Here is a 23,425-nt window from a genome sequence, read left to right as displayed (position 1 = left end):
AATTTGATTAAGAGATATGCGCCTTGAATTGACCAAAGCAGGGATTGAAATACGGGTGTGGGAAAGTGGTTCGATCAAGTCATAATCATATGGGTCGTTGGCTTCGCCGTCATCTCATATCGTATATTACACAAATAGTAGCAGAATATGTAGAACATAAGATAGCCCATAGTTCCCCTGTGTGCTTGTCATGTTATGTGATCTAGCAAATGGCGAAAGGCAATGTGTGTGGTACACTGAATGAAGGCGAAAAATTGCAGACTTTTGTCCAATCCTGAACATTGGCCCGCAGACTACCACGCATATCGGAATTGAGCCCGTTCCCAATCAGTCAGATCCAAGAGATCTGTCTCTACAATACGATGCTCACTGGTATTATGAGAAACCCCTAACTCAAGTGCACGTTTATCCCGACGCTTGTTTTCATTGAGCAAGTAGAGCATTAGGGCGGCTTCAACTGCGATCATCATGGATGAGGTGACGAAATAGGCACGGAATCCGGTAGGATAGGTCGGTGCTTCCTCCGACAAGAAGAATTGCGGTGTGATAATTTGACCTACACAGTAGCCGACAAAAACCATAACCTGAAGCAAGGTGATATGGAGTCAGACATATATCTAGGATACCAAAAGCTGCTAGAAATCCCACGAACTTACACTGACGGTCATTTTCTTAGTGAATCCAGCGATGTTAGACGATATCAGGGACATGCACATTATGTAGGACACTGTACAAGTGAGCAGAGAATATACAGCACCCAGACGAGACATTTTCCGATCGGCCGGCAGAGCTGTCCTCTTGTAAGTAATGCGTCAGTAGTATACGAATGTTCGAAGCTTACTGTATAATAGAACACTGCCCACAAGGACGCATACATTGCTGAGGATCATGGCGATGCATCTGCCCTTGCCAATCCACGAGCATACAATACCCCTTCTATTGTCAGTGGGTCACAGGGGACACTGAGGTTCTTAGGACTTACGCAAGTAACACACTGACAAGCTGAACGGCATGTTCTGGCATCGCGACAACGGTGGACTCGACACTGGAGAAGCCAAGACCCGTGAGAATAATCTTGTTAAACGCGTTTAAGCCGCCTCCAGGTATGCACTGTAAGAATACTATGGAGAACAACATCCACGCCTGGGGATCACGGAGGGCTTCTTTGACTTGATAAACTTTGTATTGTCGGTTATGAAGACCCGCATGATTATGAAGCACCTAGAATTGCCAGTGTCAATTATCATGAAATGGGACGGATCATACTCGAGAAGGGATGTTCTCACCCGAACAACAGCAATTTTCCGCTCCCGAGGTGTCAAGAACCACGCGGACATGGGTGAGGAGGGCATGGTGAAAAAGACTATGATCCCCCACAGCATAGTGATGGGGCCAAAGATAAGATATAGATACTGACAGAGCCTCAGCAAAACACTCCGCATGGCAGACAAGAGGAAGGTTCTAGTCATACCTGCCATTGGGACAGTTTCCCATGTACATGGCCGATACCGTTCGAGACACCATCACCGATGAAGGCGCCGATTGGTCCACCAGCCCACCAAATACATGAGCGCAGGGCATGTTCATTCTTCGTGAAGTATTGGCTGACCAAGAGCGTGAATGCAGGATTGTTGGAAGCCTCGAAGAGACCCAAGAAAAACCGATTCACGGCGAGCGTTGCAAAATTGGTCGACGCGGCCGTTGTCGCGACACAAAGTCCCCACATGAAGATCATGGATCCTATCCATTTGCCAATAGGAAGCTTTTGCATGAAGATTGAATTTGGGTATTGCCAGAAGAGGTACCTATGACTATGAGTCAGACAGCACACTCGAAGTCAAAGACTGGTGATTATACCCAAAATAAAAGATCGACGATGTCCAACTATACTGTTGGCCCTTCAGGTCCTATTTGGGAACTGTTAAGCTTCCCTAGTTACTCCCTCAGAATAATACATTCATTACTCACCAGATCTGTCCTCAGTCCATAAACGGCGGCAGTGGATAGAATACCTTTATCGATGAAGGAAAGGATATAGCTCACAGTCATCTGGCAGTGGATTTCGGTCAGCAGAGAACCAAATGCCGCATGTTCCATCGCAGTTACCATTGGGACAATGATCAAGTCAATCTTCCAACGGACGACAGAGGCTTCCTTGTCCGTGAACTCAACATCTATCTCGCCTGACTCCCCATTGAATATGTTGACTGCGTCATCGTACCCGTGGGACTGTTTGGAGTGTTCGACGTCCGTTTGTGAACGGTTGGAGGCAGAGATGTCCACGGTCTTCGAACTCATGTTTACCCCACAATTGGCCGAAAAATTCCAAAGAACGGGAATACCGACATGTCAATTCAATATATACGACGACGAAGGTAAGGGGGTGTTAAAAGTCGGATTTTTTGGAACCTCCGACAAGCTTCTCCCAAGACTGTTCCACACCCCGGACAAGGGTCCAAGACAATCCCCGCACAGTTTCCAGCCCATTCTCACATCTCGTCGACTGAATAAATCTAGTTATCCCATGTGGAGAATGGCGGGATCGGCACGGCCCTCTGTGGTAGGCAAATCATCCTTCTTCTGTGGTGACTACAGCCTGTGGATGAATAGGGGTTCTGCAGCAAGAGCATGGATAACGAGAGTCCGCTGGCTCGGCTCTTCCCGATGGATCGGCAAGCTGCCGATTGTTTTCCAGGGTCGTCGGGAACCTCCCGATACTGCGCTATCACTAAACAATTGACAAAATGTTTTTATACAACACTTATATTCTTTGCGCATTCGACATTCACTGGTCGAAAAAAAAAAAAAAACCTACAATCTTCGATTAAGATAGAGAAAGGAAGACCGACGCGGAAGACCTCCTATTTCTCTCGCTTGTGTATGCCAAGCCCTAATCTTGAACGCCAATATGCCAAGCGAAGCCAGCGGCGACCAGTATCAGCATGTCGTGGTGCACGGGTTGCCCTATGACCGCGGTTTCTCGCATGGACAGCAGGTCAAGGATAAGATTCTGCGGAATATTACTTATTATAAACGGCCAGGGAATCTTATCGCATGGTGAGGCACAACGCCCGGCGATCTTGCGTCAATCTACTCATACTTAGTAGGCCCACTGCGCTGAGGATTATTCGGGAATGCTATATTCCAGGTTTGGAAAAGTATTGGTTATCGGGGCTGGCAGAAATGCGTGGCGTCGCCGACGGTGCAGGAGTGGACCTGGAAGATATAATCTTATTGAATGCTCGATATGACCTCTCACACATTACCAATCCTTCTACAACCTGCGAGGATAGCTCTCGAAGTCTTCATAAATTGGCCTCCGAAAACGAGGATGGGCCACACTACCTCTCGTATCCGCGAGCGTCTTCTGAATGTACCAGCGCGATTATTCTATCCGAAGCGACCGGCGATGGGGAAGTATACACGGCTCAAAATTGGGATATGTCAGATCGGCTCTTCAAGGAAGATGGGATCATCTACCTGGAGGTTCATCCGCACCCTTCAGAGAATCTACCTTCCTTATTCCTCGTAACCGAGGCAGGCCAGCTGTGTCGATCAGGAATGAATTCGGACGGGCTCGGATTGTGTGCCAATTCACTGTGCAGCTCGATTGATGCACTGCCATCCTCGCTTGACAGCAGTGTGGGGAAAGGGGAAATGCCGGCCATTCCTCCATCCTCAGCTCTACGACGACTATTCCTAGAAAGCCCTAGCTATGCCGATGGCCTCAAACGGGTCGCCAGAACACCCCGTCATGTTTCCTGCAATCTGATGCTAACCACCGCAGACAATATGGGAATCTGTTTAGAAATCACCCCACGCAGGATTTTCAGAATATCCGGGTCGGCCGGCTCCGACACGCCGTATATAATCCATAGCAACCATTTTCAAACGCAGGCATTCTTGTGTCAGTCCGAGATCCAGGATAGCTTGGCGGGAGGCAGTTCGTGGTATCGTGCGGATCGGCTGGAAGTCGGCATCCGAAGAAAAGCGCTCATCGGGTTTCTTACACAGTCCGACATTATGAACGCGTTCAAGGACCACGCTGGATATCCTCACAGTCTGTGTGAGCATTCCGCACGGAAGGCAACCGAGGGCCCGTTTGTGCAGCCCGGCCACCCGAATCCGTACGCTGGTTCGACATGCACGGTCAGCTGTGTCATCTATAACCTCACCAAGAAGTCGATCACAGTCTGTAAGGGGCCTCCATGCAGGGGGAGCTTTCAAGAGTTTACCCTCAAGCGGGCCTTTGAGTCGAGGCGATAAGCTAGAAATGGCATGCAAAACGTACTTGCATACATTGGGCGATGGAAAAGTTTTCCGCCTTCCTCTTTGATCAGGGGCAGGACTCACGTGAGCGCCATCTGCATGTCGATCGACCATTTAGGAAATTGGTATGGAGGCACTTGACGAAGATCGTTCCTTAGACGAGCGTTAGATTACTAAATGAGGTCGCATTGGGCAGTGAAGAATGGTGGGGGCGCCCCGTTTAGTGTGTGAGCTGATTTGTCTGTGGCTGAGACACTTTAATACTAAAATAATCCCCCCAAAAACCAGCCATTTCTGACTCCACCCGATTTCTGTGGTTCAACCGCAACACAACATTTCCTTGCTCACGGCCAACTACCTATGTCGTGATTGTTCCTGTTCTCAATGAATGATCCGGGGAATGTCACATCTTCCAAGCGAACCCGGGCACCCATTGCGTGCCTGCGCTGCAAACGACGAAAAACCAAAGTACACTCGAAACCCCCGATTGTAAGACTGTCGTGTCGTAGTACTAACCTCACGTAGTGCAATGGGATGCGTCCAGTATGCACGCCATGTCAAAAGGCGAGAACTTGTATAGATATACACCTTTGAGATAAACCATGATCGTCCAACTGACGACTGAAGCTTGCACCTGGGCAGGACTAGGCCGGATGGGCGGCGATATGAGTGAGGAGCACGCCAGCCTGCTAGAATATACCCGAAGCTTAGAGAGCAAACTCGCGGAGTTGGAAAGCCATGTCCAGCGCAACACCACCCCGGCGTCGGAGCACCAAGTGACATCGGTAACAGCCGAGCTGTCAACCGATGTGGCCCTCCTAAGCATGAATGCCACGGCCGAACCTTTCTTTGTCGGCGCGACCGCCGGCTTTTCGCTCTCGAGAATGGTGGAAGGCATCTTGTCTCAATCCCCAATTCCGCCTACAGGGCTTGGGTCAATCGCATCCGCGAATACACAGGCGAGCAATGATGTTGGTCTGCCCATGGACAGCCACAGTAGACCCGATCCCCAGGTCGAGCGGAAGCTGGTGGACATTTTCTTTACTCGTGTCCATCCCCGGTACCCATTTCTGGATAAGTTCAGCTTTGACGAGTTTTACCACTTTTACCTAGGATCTCGGGATATCAGGGGAGTTAATCCATCTAAGCTTTTCCAGCTTCATATGGTGTTCGCAATCAGTGCCCGCATTATGCAGCTTCATCCGGAAATGGGTGGAAGCATCAATCCAGAGTTCTATTATTCGAACGCTACAAGATACGCTGATGAGGCGCTGCAGGTTCCTGGACTAGAGAAGATTCAATCTTTACTCCTCCTAGCGCTATACATCCTTCGTACTCCGGGTAGTATTTCTAATTTAGGCGGTTGGCACATCATCGGATTCGCGGTTCGATATGCAGTGGAATTGGGAATACACCGTAACATCACTTGTGGTGGGCCACGAGCACAGGATCCCTATCGCATTGAGATTCGCCGACGAGTCTTTTGGAGCGCTTATGTCCTTGACCGTGCGGTATCCTTGACTCTGGGACGCCCGTTTGCACTGTCGGAAAGTGATATTGATGTTGATGTATGTGATTTGCTCAGATGGCGATGTAATACCTGTTGGCTAAAACTTGATCTACTTGTCAGTTACCTGTTGCTCTGGAACAAAGACCTGTCAACGGAAAGGAAACTCAATATAAGCAGCCCTCTGTGGCACTTGCTGAAACAAAAACCTCGAATCTGTCCTCCTTCGTTCACTTATGCCGACTTAGACGATTGGAAAGCAGGATAAAACAGGAGCTTTACAGCGCTAGCGCCCCGACCATGACGCAGAATTACTCTTATGATGCGACAATCGACGCTTTACGACAGGAGCTTGTCGAGTGGTTGAATAATATACCCTTTAAGGCCACTGCGGACGGCCCGCCACAGGAAAGCTACTCGCTCTATGACACCCCGGAGTTCTTCCGCATACAGTACAGCAAGGCCTTGCGCATGCTTCTACAGCAGCGGATTACCCATGTCTCCGCTGAGGGAAACTCTTCCAAGGATAAAGAATACCTAGCATTGAGTGCTCGAGCCGCGGGAGACATCTGCCAGTACTATCGTACGCTACACCAAAGAAAGCCTTTAGGGTGGAACTTCCTCGCTCTGCATTCCATCTTCACAGCAGGTCTCACATTGCTATACTGTGTCTGGGCAGAGAGGGAGCATGCAGACCTAGCTCGATTTGAGGACATTCGCTCATGCTCTAACGTTCTCTTTGCTATATCCGAAAGATGGCCGACCGCCACGAAGTTTCGTGACATTTTTGAGGTCCTCGCGAAACGGATGATAGACCTAGTGTCTATGACCTCTATCCCTCACGGTAGTTTGGACGGCACATCTGTTCCGACGGAAGCCAGGATTTCGCCTGCTGGGGCTTTACAAGACTCGGCAGGGTTTCCGGCAATGAATCAAGACGACTTCTGGGCCATGCTTGATGACTGGTGGATGACGACTATATCCGCAATCAATTTCAATTGAACGGCGTGGACAGCTCATGGGGGCTTTTCGATGGCTGACGCGTGATAGTCAATCTTTTGATCAGCGAAGCTTTTCGACATGTATTATAGAACGGCGAGGTATGTAGATTTAGTCCTTGTACGAGAGTCACAGCTTACAACTGAATACATTTGCACTGTGTATGAAATCTCCCGTGATATCATCGTAGACGTTTCTTCAGGATGCCTTAACTGACAAATCATTCTATGCCATGAACCATAAATGACTAGATAATTAAACAAAGAGCCGCCCATCTATCAAAGCATTACCTCGGTCACACTGTCATCACTCAACGTCCTTTGCAGGAAGAGACAGATCAAGGGGTACGGGCAAATAGAAAAGCAAAGAATTTAGAAGGAAATAAATCAAAACTCCAATACGACATGCTAGTTCTTGCCACCATACCTGAACGCCGTTCCATGAGAAGCTCCAGAACCATTTCAATGCTGCAACCCTTCCTTCTTCCTGGAGGATGGGAAAGAGAAGCGGGATGGGAATAACCCCAGCGTATCAATGTCGGCCTGTCTTGGGCTCAGTTCATTGATGTGATACCATGTGTTCCCTAAGACGCTGCTGCTCACACAATGACCGTAATACTTGACGTGAGTCAGTCACATCTTCAGTCTCGTGAAGCATGGCGTCAACAGCATGGCGGGGGTCATTGCCACTCTGGCTGCCACTCCGGTTGCTGCCATTCTGGATCGGGCTCAGGGTTAACCCAGGCTGTCTGGTCTTGAACCGGGTTTGCCTCGCCGTCCAAAGCTCTTTTCAGGGCGATCTGGTGTTCTTGCTCCTCTGGCGACAGCGCGGCAAATGCGGCGGTATTGGAGTCCCATTGCGCTACACAATCCTTGTTCCAATTGCATTGCTCAACCTCGCCATACACCGGGTGGTTATACCGTGGATGCTTAGAGGGCCATCCCGAGGCGTGGTAATGGTGCTTGATCAAGGCGCTGCGGGAGTTATGGTTCCCACTGTCGGAGTGGCCCTGCCCAGCTGCGAATGCCTCTACGGTGAGGACGAGAAAGCCTCCGACAAGCTTGGACTCGGGGATATTATGGAAGGTCTTCCATGTTACCTCGTGCCCGGCGTTGATGCTCATCTCGGCCAACACCGCGGACGTGAACGCGGAAGGTCCGGTTCCACTGATGATATCGTCGAAGTCCAACTCCAGTTCCGCGATCGGCTTCCCTTGTTTAACAGAAAGCTCGTTTAGCCACTCGAGGATATGATTGACCAACCGCATCATTACAGGCTGCCGTGGTTTGGCCATGAAGGTCCACTGACAAAACGACTGCGACTTCTGCCCGAGGATGGGGTGATCATTGAAGTCGGGTTCATCAATTTCAACCCCAATTATCATATCGATGTCGTGCTCATCGTAGCGTTCCGGAATGAATCGGTCAATCGGTCGGAGAGCCTCGACGTCAATGTCGGCCCACACTCCGCCGTCCACGTACATGATCAGATATCGCAGCAGGTCGGCTTTGATAATTTGGGCCTTGAGGGAGCGATAAGTGTCCACGATATCCGGGCGGTTGAACCCGTCTGGGCCAAAGTGGGTTTCAACGTAGTAAAGATCATTTTGATCAGTCAGTACTTCGTAGCGAAAGCTGGGGTTCTTGGACGTCCAGCTGCGAGCCACGGTAAGATCACGCTCCTCGAACTCGAAGGGCGACACCTTCCACGATTGCCAGATCTTCTTAGGGAAAAATCGGTGGGTTTCACAGGATCGGTAGGAGAGACCATCGCTTAGCTCGCCAAACGTGTCTGTGATAGAAAGATAAGACACAAACAAGATGGCCGCGAGGCATCCGGGGATGATCCTGCGGATCTGTCTCGGCAGGCACACTCCGGACATTGAGGATGTCATTAGTTATTCCGGAGACGCATAACCCAGGAATGTCAATGGACGGAGACCCAGGAGAAAAGGATACCCTCCGATGTTTATGAGCTGCGCGTAACGGACCATGCGGAGATTGCTATCTCGTGTCCCCGCCGCTCAACAAGATTTTTGCTGGATCATCCTGACAGCTTCGTCTTAATTTCGCTAGTTTTAGTTATCCCCGTTAGCGTCCATGGTCTCATTGGTGCTGAGTGGCTGTGTTTTAGCGTGTATCCTGACCGTGCTGCATCCATGGACATCATTAAGCTCATTCGGGGTAAAGTCCAGATCCATTTAGTGCGCCACTGGAGCCGCTGCCCAAGACGCTATTGGCAGCGTGCCTCTTTCACTGGGTCGACGCAATTCCCACAGTGCCGGGGGGTCTGGGGTAAGCCTCGGCTCCAGGGTTACATCGCGAGCCAAGTATGGACCCCGACGCATGTGTCTTGGTCGATAAGACTCGACGAACAGATCCCCTAGCTGACGACTGCTCTATTTAGTTCCCAGTTGGCCGGGTGTTATTGGCCACAGCATGTCCTCGGAATTCTCGACGCATCACCGCATGTGATGTGTGATGCCCTAGTCCAGCATTACGTCTCTTATCTGGGGGTAAATTGGTCATTGACTCTGCTCATTCTCCGTTCCCCAGTCTCCGCACGAGCCGGGTCAGATCTCCCGTCTCTGAATCCGCGCGGACCAGGATTATCTCCGCCCTCAAATACCACTTTTCGTCATCCTTCCGCGAGGGCGACTGCGCTGGCCCAGTTCGCCCGGGCCATTGAATCTCCCATCATGACCAGCTACCACGAAGATAGTACCCTTGGGGACATCCCCCAAATGCGTACAGTAGATCTGGAAGGCACCTTAGAGAAGGGGCATTGGAAATCGCGCCCAACGTCCCGGATCCGATCTTTTCCTACGCGGGCCGCTCAATGGTGTGTTGATCACCTCCGGCCGGCATTTCTGACCGGAATAGGTGGCCACAGCAGCCCCCAGGGTAGGCGTACCGCTTACCTCGACGGCCTTCGTGGTTTTGCCGCCTTCCTGGTATACTGGGGCCATCATGAGCTGTGGGCGCACGATGGCATTGGGGCCGAGATGATTTTTGAGAATGCCTACGGCTACCAGAAGAAACATTACTTCGTTGCCTTCCCCGGCGTGCGCATCTTCTTTTCGGGTGGGCATTTCGCCGTGAGCGTCTTTTTCGTGCTGTCGGGCTATGTGCTTTCGGCCAAACCACTCTCGCTGATCAGAGCGGGTGACTATCTGCAACTGGGCGATAACCTGGCCTCTGCCTTATTCCGCCGCTGGCTACGACTGCACATCCCCGTCATCTGCACCACCTTTGTGTACATGACCTATCTACACTTGTTTCGCATCCACGCAACTCCCGAGATCAAATCCAGCTACGGGGAGGAGCTCTGGAATTGGTATGTCGAGCTGAAAAACTTCAGTTTCGTCTTCCGCACCGGTGGTGAGCCCTGGTTCACCTACAATTTCCACTCGTGGTCGATCCCTGTCGAGTTCCGCGGGTCCATTGTCATCTACACAGCCCTCCAGGCCCTCTCGAAATGCCGACCCAACGCGCGACTGCTGTGTGAACTCGGATTGATCTTCTACTTCATGTACATCGCCGACGGCTGGTTCTGCGCGCTCTTCATGGCCGGAATGCTGCTCTGTGACCTGGATCTCCGTGCGGCCCGGGATGAGCTCCCCGACGTGTTCATGATGCTCGAGCCGTTCAAGGAGGGCATCTTTTATGCCATGTTAGGTATCAGCCTGTACTTGGGCGGCGTTCCCTCGCGGACTTGGGAGGAACAGTTCCTGCGAGAGTCTCCCGGGTGGCACTACCTGTCCTACCTGAAGCCACAGGCGGTCTTTGATTTCAAATGGTTTTATCTGTTCTGGGCGGCGACCTTCCTGGTGGCCTCTATTTCGCGGATCCACTGGCTGAAAAGCTTCTTTGAAACTTCCTTCAACCAATATCTTGGCCGCATCTCTTTTGCGTTCTATTTGGTTCACGGACCGTCCTCTGGGTACTGGGGGATCGCCTTTATGCCGCGGTGGGTTGGGTTCGGGACTCGCATGCGATGACCTGTCCCGGGTGGATTAATCGCTTCCCTCTGCCCAAAGTCGGCCCACTTGGCCTGGAGTTGAACTTCTTTGCTCCCCACCTCATTTTGCTGCCGGTGACGCTTTGGCTCGCCGAGATTGTGACTAAATTCGTCGACGAACCCAGCGTCCGGTTTGCGCAGTGGTTGTATCGCAAGACCCTGCCTCCCGCAAACCAATCATAGTATATTTTATATAGAGAAAGGTACAAACTTTACTATTATTCTTGGTGAATTGATAAGGTTTCTTCGTCGTTCCAGCGTTCGGTATCTTTTTTTTTTTTTTCACCTGGCCTTCCTTGTGACCATTTGGTTATCTTTTGGCTCGTAAGGGGAGAAGCAAAGGATCCACCACGGACTAATTTCCACTTCCGATATAAGTGGCAGAAAGAAAAAGAAAAATAAAATAAAATAAAAATCAAATGACGACGCCAGCAGCAGATAGATTAATTTCAAAAAAGAAAAAGAAAAAAAAGACTTGCGTATACCCACAGCTATCACATGTATTTCTCCTCCAGGAGCAGTGGAGCCTCCATACCCCAGACGGGATGTTCAGTGGTTGCAACCCCGGAGAAAAGAAGCTCGACCAAATCTTAAAAGACGCCACTAAGTCGAGCTAACAACCAGGGTTACGTGACGAATTCCGACCGGACCCTGGCGACATGAAGCACGAGAGGGGGAAACACGGCTGAGCTTGAGAAAATAAAAAAAAAAAGGATGGCGCACGCGGGTCAAAAGTATCCCAAACTTGCACCGTGCCCTAATCTGCCTCCCAACGCGGTTGATTTCTCCTGTTAGCTCCAAAGGAACCCCCGTACAATAGGCTGATGTCTGCTCGACTATCGGAGTCGATTTCCCTGCTACCCCTCTTTCGTTAGTCATGCTGGCGAAAGGGTTGAAGCGCATCGTCCCCGTTGTCGGCGTGGTGCTGGTGCTCGCCGTACTAGGGCTTCAATTATACCATCGCAACTATCTCCATCGCAGTAGTAGTGCTCCTTTCGGCCATTCCTTTCCCAGGCCTGATGAAAGCCCCAGTCCGGATCCTAGCGGAAATCGCTGGGGTCAGCAATATGAACAACCACAATATGAGGACCAACACACGGGTCTCGATGCATCGTCGGACCCCAAGATAGACATGTCCACCACCCATACGGAACTGTACTCCGTATCGACCCCAGACAAGAAGTTGTTCAAGATCGACTTTGCCGGCCGACAGGCCATTAATCCCAGTATCATCCCCCATCCCGAGCAGCCGAATACATGGATCATCACCGCGCAACTGCACAAGCCTGCCGACAAGCACAAGAGCTCGGTCTGGTTCGCCGAACTGGTCTGTGACGCTGTCTTTCGGGATGGCGGACGAACCCTCGGCTGTGTTGAGCCTCCCTTGATCCTTCCGATCGCTGCGACGGTCGGCGATAGTAACAACTGCTTGGGCGACCTGTCGTACTTCACGCTCAACATCGGGCCACATGATGCGCGTGTCTTCTATGGGCCCGAAGCACCGTACGCCGTCTATGGGTCGAACTCCCAATTCACCTGCTTTGGACAATGGATCCATGACTTCCGACCCCTGGTCGACTGGAAGGGGGACGTGGATTTCTTGTCCGATCATGGGTTCCGCCAGGCCACCGAGTTGCAACGTCCCCTTCCCTACGGGGCCGTCGAGAAGAACTGGTTCCTCTTCTGGGACGCTACCGGACAAGCGTATGTGCATTACGATGTGGCTCCCAACCGGGTCTTCGCTCGGCTGGAGCTTGACGGCTCGGTCGGTCCAGACTTAGCACCTCTTGCGGCCGCGACCGACCTGCAGTGTTTACGACGACACCTCCCGGCATTGAAGGACGCCGAGTTGGAGTCGATTCACCAGGCGACCAACTCTTTGACCATCACACTCTGTCAGCGATCGGATCCGCTGTGCCAGGCCACCGACCTCAATACGTTCATCCTCACCATCTTCCAGCACAAGAGTTTCTATGCATTCCATAGCGTGTACGAGCCATATGTCATGCTCTTCCGCCGGTCGGCTCCGTTCGATGTCCATGGCATATCAACCAAGCCCCTCTGGATCTCAGGTCGTGGCACTCCTGGTCATGGCAAGAAACCGAAGGCGCTGACTACGGGAGAGTCACAGGTATGGGACCACACGGAGATGTTGTACGTGACTTCCATCAGCTGGAAAGCGCCGGGCAACAAGTACCATGGGTACTTAGACGATGTGATGTTCCTCGCCTTTGGCCGGGAGGATGAGGATACGGCTGGGATTGATATTGTCGCTGGTGATTTAATGAAGGATATAGGGCTTTGCGGGATGTTGTGATTTTTTTTTTTTTTTTTTTTTTGGATTCCCCTTACAGTGTCCTGCTTTGACTTTTTCTTTCATGACCCCCTTGGATGTATCACTAATGCTTTTGCCTTCTTCTTTCTTTTTCTCTTTCTCTTTTCTTTTCCTTTTAGTAACATCTCGGCCATTGTGCTTGGTTGTTATGCCTTGCAGTTCCTCGACACCATGGAGTTTGCACCCTTCCACAATACCTTTCATACTTGCCCGCAATTCATTATACCATGTCCTCCACTAAGAGCGAGGGATTGTTCGACATCAAGATAAACTTAGGTTCGATCAGCATACCCACATAATAGAGCCACGATCGTCAGATTGACATAAACCTTCGTAGACGGATGCATCGCCGAACGTTGGGATGAGCTTATCTAGCTAGCATGGCTACACATTGGTGGAAAGATCTGCGCCATTATAATCCTTGTCGTACTACTATGTACCCTCGCCATGGGTGTGGTGTTGTGCCGCGGGCCGAGAGTGAAGCCTTTTTATATCTCGGCTTGTATACAGGTAGAGCCGCCCTAGGGGCCCAAGCTACACAAGTAAGTCGTGTTTTATTTGATTGTTCCCAGATATGGCATCTAGGATATTTATTCGAATGCGACGAAATAGACTGAAAATACAAAGGCACTTATGACTATTGCTGGGGACATAATTGAAGAGAAATTCATCTGACATCTCGGGGATCCGAGAGGCTAACCCTGTTTTAGGCCAGCCGAGGGACCTCGGAATTTTCAGTTGCTGCACCAGACGCGCGGGGTGGGGGGGGGGGAAGGGAGGGAACATATTAACGCAGATAGGCATGTCATATTGGAATCATGTACATATAGCAAGCACAAGATCAATTCTCAGTAAAACTCCCCAGAATTCTCGCGTGGTGGCCGTCTTTACCGTCTATGCTATGAATCGTGATGGAGCATGTCCTTCCGGCATCGGATCTTGACCTCCACGATGGCTATCGGGTAGACCACTTGTCGAGCAGAGCTGTGCTGGTTATCAATGGGACGACGAGACGCGATATTTATTTGAATTGGAATGCTACCTGAGTCAATTCCCCTCCCAGATTCTCCCTGCAGTGGTTTTCCAGTAAATATTGTTTATCAGATCAACGCGTCACGCGTTGTAAACAAAAGCCACGTGCTTAGTAAGCCCCTACATGCCATGAATTCGATTCTTTTCAGGATGAATTACAACGAAGTAGGCTGCTTGAGAGACTGTGACTTTGGGGCAAGGCTAAAGGACTAATGAATAAATTTGATACTAAAGGGAAGATAGGATCACTTTCTACACTATCTAGCTTCTCACCGGCTGTGCCGATGCTCTGCACCGCAAAGTATTGACGTAAAAATCTCGTTGATCTGAAGATATTCAGATTATGGTCATCTATATACAAAGGATTATATTAAGATAGACGGTAAGGTCCAGAGAGCTGGACTATGTATACATTGCCGATAGTAATCATAACAAAACACGACACCATTAAGCATGGCCCTTAAGGCTTTGACAGCTGTTCTTTCCGGAAGAAGAGGATGTAACCGGCACTAGAATCATGACGCGTTAGCCATCATCGTAGAGGATAGAAGCAAGCCCAAGGGATATAAAGAACTTACCAGACCAACAACTGACAAAACAGAGCAACCCAGAACCAGGCATTCGCAACCGCGCTACCACCGAAGGTAGGATCAGGCGAAACCGGCCCGGGGCCCAAATTATTAGGGGCGAAGGCTCTCGCGCAAATAGTAGCGATAGAACCAAGGACTTGGGAACAAACAAGCGTGAAAAGCATGTGCATGCGAGTCAAGGTTTGCAAGAGGATGATACCGAAGCCGAGACCCTGGATCGAGTCCAGCACGCCGAGCCAGAGCCAGACACTCCGGGAGACGAGCGCACCGCCATTATATCCTCCTGCCACCCAAGGAAGGTAGTAGCCAATTCCAGACACACCCCACCAGATTTGTGCCCAGCGGGGTGCTCCAAGGCCGCAGGCGAACACGGGGAGGAACCAACTGTGTGATTTGAAGTAGCGACTGACGACGAATAGGAAACCTGCCCAGACGAAGCCGTAGAAAACAACACAAAGGATAACGATTTGCCAGTGATGTGCGTGGTGAGATGTCCAGAGGACTGCAAAGAGACAGGGTTAGTTTGGCCTGATGAGAGGGTAACTACTGTACAGAGGTGGACTTACACTGCCAGTTGCGGCCGTAGGGGGCGCTGAGGAAGAAGTTCTGGAGGATGACCGCGACGAAGTTCCAGAGGACGATCTTACGACGGAACACAGACTTGTAGAAGGAAGCGACCTTTCCAGGCGTTTGACGATAATAGTTGGGCAGACCGAATGTCAAAAGCAAGCCAATTCCGAAAAGGGCGACGGCAATGGGGTAGCAGATAGCACTGTGAAAGGCTCGGTTAGCTAGTCGGATTTATCAGATAAAATCAGTGGAACATACCTCATCTTCCAGGAGTTGGCGATATTGTTCGCCGGAGTCAAGAGGCCTTCGCTTTGTGTCTGTGACAGGGTCGAACCCCAATACCAGAGAGCAATAACATAGGCAGACTGGATACCCTGGATCAGGCATGCACGGAAGATCCATGTTTCCACAGGTGCACCACCTTCATCACCGAAGTTCAGCGCGAAGAAGAAAGAACCACTAGACGAGGCCGCGGCGTAAAACCCGCTACCGACATTCTGAATCCATCCCCGACTGAAAGAGTGGCTCTCAAAATGGGCGGATCCAATGAAAATGAAGGCAATGGCGTACAAGAACCATGGCGCAGACAGACAGACAACAGATTTGAAATAGCGGAACACAAGCCACCAGAGAATCGACGTGATTAGATACGTGGTTGCAATTCCATACAGTTTCTCGGCAGTTTGACCGACCTCACCCGTGAGCAATGTGATCTGGTACGAGTTGGCAGCAATAATCTGTCCTAAAGCGAGGAACAAGGAGTAGATAGGCCAGTCGCCGATGCGAATCTGCATCCACTTCTTGAGACCAGTGGGAGGGACATAGTCCTTTCCGAGGAGGAACTCGTCGTCTTCACTGTCCTGGGAGTGCTGGCCGTCGCTACCACTCATGCGGGAGCCGTTGTCATCGTAGAACGAGCCGATAGGTGACGCGCCGTGCTTATCACGGTAGACTGAGGGAGTCGGTGATTTGGTGCGACCAAGCCTGGCATCACGGAATTTATCGAACCATTCCTTTTCACTCTTGATCAAGTATTCTTCAATACACAGTTGCGACTCCGAGTTTGTTCCATTGAGGTCATCAAGTCTCTTATCGAAGGCCTTGTAATACTCGCCGGTGCTATCGGTGAAGAACGGATCAACCTTCTGCAGCTTGAAGTCCTTCTTGCCACCGACGACGGAGTCGAGGGAAAGAACGGATGCGCTACTGAGACGGCTGCCGGGGTCGAGGAGCCGAGGAGGAGGAAGGAGACTCTGGGAAGCGGCTGGGGGTGTTCCGGGACTTGAAGGAGGCTGAACATTTCTGGGGTGCAAGGAGTCCTGGCTGTAACGTCTACCACCTGGACTCAATGGCATGCGCACACCACTCTGTTGCTGGGCAGCCTGTAGCCTGCGGCCTTCTTCGACTTGCGCAGGCGTAAGAGTATACTCGTCGTCCGCATAATGATTGACAATGTCGTCATCACTGCTTTCTTCCTCAACATCAGTAATGGCGCCACCGTGGGCTTCCTGGGTGTCCTCGTGTTCTGGGATACTGTCACGCTGGCGAGCGCGACCACGACGGCTCTGATGACCGGGACCGGACCGAACACCAAGTGAAAGTTGTCGCTGAAGCCCTGACTTCGGCTTCTCCGTGCCACTCGGACTGGGATCTCTGCTGTAGCTAGTCTTCGGCTGGGTAACATATTCACTTAAACGGTTGAGGTTCGAGTAGCTGCTTTCCCTAGAATGAGCAAGAGGAGTCTGCGTTCCCGGAGTCATGAGAGGGCTCGCTGGTTGAGTCATGAGGCCACTAGGAGTAGTTGTTCCAGTAGGAGTGAACGGACGGCCGTTATGCTTAACCAGTTCCTTGTTGTGCACTTGGATTGCAGTGGTTTGCAGGATCTCCAAATCCTCGACCCATTGGGCGACGGGGAATCGCTGTTTAGCAGAACGGGCACGCATCATGGCTCTGGTCTCCTGTTTGGAGTTGAGTGCTGCGTCAATGGCAAGCTTGAACTGGTACAGAAGATGAGATGTCGCAGTAGATTCAACGTTATACCACCAACCAGGCATCTGACCAAGACCACCGACACGGGCACCAATACCCAGGGCTCCCTTACGGCCGAACTCGACGGCGACCAGACCAAAGGGCTCGTCACGAGAAGGAATAAGCGCAAATTCAGCACCAGAGAAGATATACGGCGGAAGAGCGGTGAATTCAGGTCTCGAGAACACACGTCCAGGGTAAACCTTCATCATATGGTCTAACTTCAGGGCGGCGAATTTACCGTAAAGGTCGATAACAGGTCCAACACAAATCACCTGCACGTTAGGCCGAGCCTCAAGAACAGCTGGCATCACATCGGCGATTAGATCAACACCTTTCTGCATGGACCAACGACCAACGAAGACCATTAGATCAGCATCAGGGTTGACTTCAAGGCCAGCCCATTCCTGAGCCTGGCGTTTGAGATCTCCTCTGCCACCTTCATAGTCAGGATCCACATGAACCTCGTCGGCGTTACCAATAGCCTTTTCCCTGCTCCATTCTCCCACATCCGAAGGATCGGGGTTAGGCAGGTTGCCAACCTTTCTCAGACCCCAGAAAATGGGATAACGGGCGTAGGACCGCTTTCCGTACTTCTTGGACACACCGACGGCACCGAAACCCTGCTGGTGAACACGAAGATAACTAGCACCTGAGTGGAGCAAGTTGAAAACCTCACCGAACTGCACATAGCGTCTGACGGTATCAATATCCAGGTTGAAGACGGAGCACACCTCCTCCTTTTCTTTCTGCGTACGCATTGGCCAGAGACCCTGGAATTCCGCGTTGTGAAGGGAGAGACAGGCCGGTACAGTGTCGGGAAGAAGATAGAGTGGAGCCAGAGAACCGTGGTAATCGTTGATATGGTACAGGTCGATCGGGAATCGCTTGCATGCCTCCGCAATACACTGATTCCAGGCGGAGTAGTAAATGGCACTGTTGAGGTCATCCATACGGGCTGGGTAGGGTTCGGACTTCGATTGCTGGCGGAACACAGGGGCGTCTAGCAGAACGTAGGTAATGTTGTTCAAGACATGGTACTGGACCTGAACTTCATAGGAGTTACCGAGAATCGTGACATTCATGGGCTCTGCCGGTGTATCCACTGGGTAATCGACTCCGCCGACACAGGGAACAACCCAGATTAGGTCTTGATGTCCCAGAGTTTTACCCATAAGCTGGGCCATGACACCGAGACCACCAATCTTGATCTTAATCTGCCAATCCTCGATATCATACTCCATTGTCGCAATGAGAACCATACGTCTCTTGCCAGAAGCGGCGCCGCCAATAGCGGTGTTGGTCTGCAGGAAACCGGACTTGTTGGCCAGGCGCATCAAGGGGTTCATCTTTTCCTCATCGCCGCCACGGTTCCTTTTGAACTTCCTTCGCAAAGCCAAGGGGATTATAGTGGCCTTTTCACTGACACCGATCTGGTTGAACTTGACCTTGTAGAAAGACTTCATGAAGATGTATACACATGCCGCACCAGTGATGACAGGGATAATCCAGAAGAGAACAAACATGGCGATCTGGGTGTTCTGGTGCCCAACAGGGAAAAGCTGGAACTTCATGGTGGCATCGTTGATATAGACATTCCAGGCCAGATAAGGCTTAGGCGGGTGCTCAGTGATGTTGATCAGGGTTGCAGACAGAGAGGAGGGTGGCATTCGATCGAGAACAGAATCGTTATCGGCATCACCCAGTACCCAGCTTTGATCGGGCTGTCCATCCGGGTTCATGCCCCAGATGTTCAGCTGAGCTTGAGCAGGCCATTCCGCTGTAAAGTGGTACTTCCAGATTCCGTCCTTGGAGTCCTGCCTTACCACGTTATCCAGACCACCATCATATCCGTACTGATTGTAAGGGCCGTTGAAGAAGATGTGAGGGAGGCGACGTGGCACATTTGAATCCAGTCCAGCATCACCCTCCTGAACGTAATCGCTGCTACCGGTCCATTTGCTCCAATACTCGACCCGCACATGGTGTCCCTTCCATTTCTGTTTCTTGGTTCCAGACCATTCTAACTCCGTGATGGTGTCATTACCTCCTGTGTAAGTCTGCCAATCGGAGAACGTGGTTCCCCAATTGGTGGAATAACGCCACTTATCAGCGCCTGCGGCGTGATGCTGAATGAACAGGGTGCCATTCGATTCCTCATGGAGCAAACTACTGGAATAGTTGGCGGAAGTGAAGACCATGGGATTGTCAATTTGTCCGATACGGAAGAGGAAGTGGTCGACCGCGTTTGTTGTCGCGTTTCCATGAGTACTGCTAGCATTCTTAACCGTGACTCGGTGAATGCCATTGTACACTCCCGTCAGATTGGCAGCCCACATGAAGACGCTCGGGAGCTGCCCGGTCCACGAGGTGTTGCTTGCTGGAATTCCCTTGCAATCAACAGTCTTCTCATCAAGGGTGGGGACCTTTTGGGATTCCGTAGAAGAGCTGATGGAGATTGATTTGGTCACGGAATCGCAGTCCATCTCTTCGGAGAAATAGAGCTCAATCTTCACGCTTTCATCCAGGTTGGGAGCCACGGTGGAACGAACAGGGACGTCGTGACCGGGAGTAAACTGGGTGATCATGGGCCGGGGTTTGCCGAAACGCGTACTGGGGACGTAGGCGCGGAACGCATAGGCGTCCAAGGTCATGTTGGCCAGGCAGCCGTTGAGCTCGCTAGATCCATTCAGCCCAAGCTTGACGGGGCCATCAATCAAGGTGTGCTCGTCATAGGGATAGAACAGATTTTTAACTTTGGTGCCAGTGGCGAAAGGCGAGATCAGAGCGGTCTCGTTGTCCTTGCAATCGAACTTATAGTCAATTGTACGGTTGGTGTTGTGGTAGACGAGCCAAACCGGCTGGTTTTTCGCGTTGGAGCCTAGATCCTGCACATCCGCATTGACATCACGTAGGATAGACCACAAACCCGTCTCTGTAGCGGTACCGTTGGAACCTGTGTAGAAGACCTCCTCGGTCATGTTGGAGAGTTTCTGGATGGAGTAGCCATCATTCAACACCGGGAAGTCTTCGCGCATCTGGTACATATGCTTAATGACGTTGCGCACCGGGTGGGATGGGTCACGATGATCGTACGCGGCGGTTGGATCATGGCAACCTTCACGACCAGCCTTGATAGGCCACTCATAGTACTGGGACGAATCCAAAGAAAAGCAGCCATGGTCTCTCCACGCAGTTGCAGGGGACATTGCTTGGCGGCCGTAGATATAATTAGATGCCGTCGCATCCAGGATGTAGAATGCCTGTTCCTCGCCCCAGAGAAGGAGGGGAATGCCCGGAAGAAGCAACGTTGTGATATACAGCCCAAGCAACTGCCGCTCCACACCCTTTTCGACTGTTGGCCAGCGGAAAACATCCTGGTTGGTGGCGCCAAACATATGGCGGGGGTCAAATTTGCCTGTGTTAGGGTTAATGAAGTCGTTTGACTGCAGCATCAAATTCCACGCATCGACCCAATCAACAGGAACATCGTAACCGGCGGCCAAATTACCGTCCATGCCCAAGAAACGAGTCAGAGCACGGTAGGTCGAATAGTGGAAGGCTGCGGCGTCGATCGCCTCATGTCCAGCCTCACGCAAAAAGTATTGCGACTCGGACTCGTTTGTCATCTTCATGGCCTTCTCCGCCGTCTCCGGATACTGGTTAGGCTGTCTGCCTCGACCCAAATAGATAGAACCGAAAGTGTTACCACCAGTGATTTCACCGGAGATGAAGAAATTCTCCTTGCCAACAGCCCGGGCGCATTCGCGATAAGCCATCGACATATCTCCCAGCGCATCCACGGTGGACTGGGTAGCCTTATCGTAACGGAAACCGTCGATATCCAACTGGTAGATGATCATACAGGAGTGACGAATCAACCGCTCCCGGACCGAGGGGTGCCATTCTCGCAGACGATCCTGGACGGATGCGAATTTTGCTAGCTGACGTTGCCAATCGGGGAACACGCCGAAAGCCTCAATATCGCCATACTGATCAAAGTCACTGTCATAACAACCAACTAGGCCCGCCGTCATGGACTGTTGAACTGGATAACCGTCCTCGTACCAGAAACGGGGATAGTCGCAGGTCTGATTATAGTCGTTTCCGAGATCGAAATCCACATAGTGACGATTGGTCTTCCAAAGCGCTTTATGCTCCTTGGTCGAAAACGGGGTTGTATCATTCAGATGGCCCTCAAAGCCGATGAGATCACCCATCCTGAGAGTGAATGTTAGAAATTCCCTCTAAAGAACTGTCGTTAATGCGGAAATACTTACGTAGCAATCGTGTTATCGAAGATGACATACATGCCGCGCTTATGAATTTCGTCAATAGCGTTACGCCATGTTGCAATGTCACCAAAGTGTTGATCTAGTAGTGTCGTATCGAGTGCGGAATAACCATCGGAGCCCCAGGGCTGGTTCATCAAGATAGTTCCTGCAAGATACAGCCCCTAAGAGTTCTCAGTATGCCACCCCCCGCAATAGAAGTCAACGAACAACGAACCTTGATACCCATTCCCTGAAGATAATCCAAAGTATCGACTAGACCAGCTACATCTCCACCATGACGCATTTGTGTCGAGGAGATGTCATGCTCGAAGAGGGTGCCATTAATGTTGTCATTCGTAGGATCTCCGTTGACAAAGCGATCCATGAACAGTGTATACATGGGAAACCGCCAATTGTCGGGAGAAGGGAAGTATTTCCCCTTGTGGTCCGGCCATTCTCCCCAATATTGGGCCGGGTTGGTCGCGGACTTGTTTTCGTTAAGGTTATATGAGGATAGAGATTCGTCGTAAGGCCAGGCCGTGGCTGTGGTTGCGAAAAGCGCCAGCACCGTACTGGAGAAAGCCCACTTCATAATGGGTGGCAGGTCGGGCACGCCCGGTGGTCAAGTTGGCGAGAAACCAAAATATGCAGGCAAGAATCGGTAATCCGCTATGATGCAATCATATATGCGCAATCTTATGTCCCGCAGATAGGTACCGCTCACAAACACTGTGGATTACTGCTCGGTCAATGATGTCGGGAGTACTGATAACGAGCGATAGACATCAGATAACGAGCAGATCGGCTTTCAACGAATGGAATCTATTGTGTAGGAGGGGAGAAACAAGAAAACAAACAAAATACAGTCGGGCAAAAATGGTACAAAGCTTGAGGAGAGAGAGAAGGTCCAAAACGAGGGAGAAAGGGAAAAGAAGAGAACAACCTAGTGACTAGCAGGTTGTCTTTGAGGCTCAGCATAAAAGGCGGCCAGGATTCGTGAACATTAGCGATAGTGGATCAAATGTAACAAAGACGTCTCGTGTCTGCTAATAATAAACAGGGCTCAGATGTGAGGGTCACCGTCTATTGCTCAAAAGTGCCAGCTCACTTGAGACTATTGTCCCCTATCAGCTAAAGCGACGAGTTGGTGAGCCTTAGTGACCACACTGTTTTACTCTAGCTTCTCCGGATCTCATTCCCCTCCGTCCTTTTTTTACTACTATGGGTTTTACTTTTCTTTTCTCTTTTTTCTTTTTTTTTTGCCGCGGGCTATAAGAGTCGAGCTCCCTCTCGACCCGCGGTTTGAGTGACGTCTCGCTGGTCCGAAGGCGAAAAACTTTGTGGACGCCCCAGTGAAAACTCACGAATTGATTGATACTTTCTCGTATAGACTGGAAACCGTTAGGTTTACTCCCGGTCCGGGACATGAGTGGAGCCCAACGGGGCAGTCATATTTCTTGAAATATAGATTACTTTTAGCCAATTGAGACACCTATTCGGCCATGCCCACTTCGATCCAGTAAATCACACCTCTCTGGCCGCCGTCAGTCTCGCTGGTCCCTCATGATGGAGCCTTTGCACATCCAGATCGCTGTGTGCTCCCCGACGAACTGTCGTGGCCCATGGTGGGAGGTTCTTTATCTCGCGCCATATCCGAACCTCAAGAGGTCAGATCTCGTATTGACGCCTCAATGTAATTAACCGAACCAGTTGAATAGAATACGATACAGTGGCTTGCATGACATCTGGGATGGTGAGACTTAATTGGCTTTACTAAGACCAAGACTGCATGATATGTCTT

The 23,425-nt window shown here is 50.9% G+C and overlaps 7 protein-coding genes across 7 annotated transcripts; 4 read left to right on the top strand and 3 right to left on the bottom strand.

The window, feature by feature from the left end:
- Positions 1 to 293: 293 nt before the first annotated feature.
- ABOM_005573 (putative pantothenate transporter) lies at positions 294 to 2,298 on the bottom strand (the record flags this gene model as incomplete). Its single annotated transcript, XM_022532702.1, has 8 exons — positions 294 to 584; positions 657 to 790; positions 842 to 936; positions 983 to 1,221; positions 1,287 to 1,412; positions 1,472 to 1,805; positions 1,858 to 1,907; positions 1,969 to 2,298. 8 exons carry the CDS (start codon positions 2,296 to 2,298, stop codon positions 294 to 296), a joined length of 1,599 nt encoding a protein of 532 aa, XP_022389108.1.
- A 610-nt stretch (positions 2,299 to 2,908) lies between these two features.
- ABOM_005572 (uncharacterized protein) lies at positions 2,909 to 4,266 on the top strand (the record flags this gene model as incomplete). The annotated part of the gene is made up of 2 exons (XM_022532701.1): positions 2,909 to 3,057; positions 3,108 to 4,266. The coding sequence occupies 2 exons, from the start codon at positions 2,909 to 2,911 to the stop codon at positions 4,264 to 4,266; spliced, it is 1,308 nt and encodes a 435-aa protein (XP_022389067.1).
- A 605-nt stretch (positions 4,267 to 4,871) lies between these two features.
- On the top strand, positions 4,872 to 6,778 carry ABOM_005571 (fungal specific transcription factor domain-containing protein; the record flags this gene model as incomplete). Its single annotated transcript, XM_022532700.1, has 2 exons — positions 4,872 to 5,837; positions 5,900 to 6,778. The coding sequence occupies 2 exons, from the start codon at positions 4,872 to 4,874 to the stop codon at positions 6,776 to 6,778; spliced, it is 1,845 nt and encodes a 614-aa protein (XP_022389066.1).
- A 676-nt stretch (positions 6,779 to 7,454) lies between these two features.
- Positions 7,455 to 8,657, bottom strand: ABOM_005570 (glycosyltransferase family 32 protein; the record flags this gene model as incomplete). The annotated part of the gene is made up of 1 exon (XM_022532699.1): positions 7,455 to 8,657. The coding sequence occupies one exon, from the start codon at positions 8,655 to 8,657 to the stop codon at positions 7,455 to 7,457; it is 1,203 nt and encodes a 400-aa protein (XP_022389065.1).
- Positions 8,658 to 9,473: 816 nt separating this feature from the next.
- ABOM_005569 (acyltransferase family protein) lies at positions 9,474 to 10,775 on the top strand (the record flags this gene model as incomplete). The annotated part of the gene is made up of 1 exon (XM_022532698.1): positions 9,474 to 10,775. One exon carries the CDS (start codon positions 9,474 to 9,476, stop codon positions 10,773 to 10,775), a length of 1,302 nt encoding a protein of 433 aa, XP_022389120.1.
- Positions 10,776 to 11,672: 897 nt separating this feature from the next.
- On the top strand, positions 11,673 to 13,112 carry ABOM_005568 (uncharacterized protein; the record flags this gene model as incomplete). Its single annotated transcript, XM_022532697.1, has 1 exon — positions 11,673 to 13,112. The coding sequence occupies one exon, from the start codon at positions 11,673 to 11,675 to the stop codon at positions 13,110 to 13,112; it is 1,440 nt and encodes a 479-aa protein (XP_022389085.1).
- A 1,510-nt stretch (positions 13,113 to 14,622) lies between these two features.
- Positions 14,623 to 22,216, bottom strand: ags1 (alpha-1,3-glucan synthase Ags1; the record flags this gene model as incomplete). The annotated part of the gene is made up of 6 exons (XM_022532696.1): positions 14,623 to 14,671; positions 14,741 to 15,254; positions 15,319 to 15,524; positions 15,581 to 21,571; positions 21,631 to 21,806; positions 21,860 to 22,216. The coding sequence occupies 6 exons, from the start codon at positions 22,214 to 22,216 to the stop codon at positions 14,623 to 14,625; spliced, it is 7,293 nt and encodes a 2,430-aa protein (XP_022389086.1).
- Positions 22,217 to 23,425: the final 1,209 nt, after the last annotated feature.

Source organism: Aspergillus bombycis, assembly GCF_001792695.1.
Source record: "Aspergillus bombycis strain NRRL26010 chromosome Unknown contig00043, whole genome shotgun sequence".
Classification (NCBI taxonomy): domain Eukaryota; kingdom Fungi; phylum Ascomycota; class Eurotiomycetes; order Eurotiales; family Aspergillaceae; genus Aspergillus; species Aspergillus bombycis.
The sequence above is the reverse complement of the archived record's forward strand: the minus strand, read 5'-3'. Positions and strand labels throughout refer to the sequence as shown.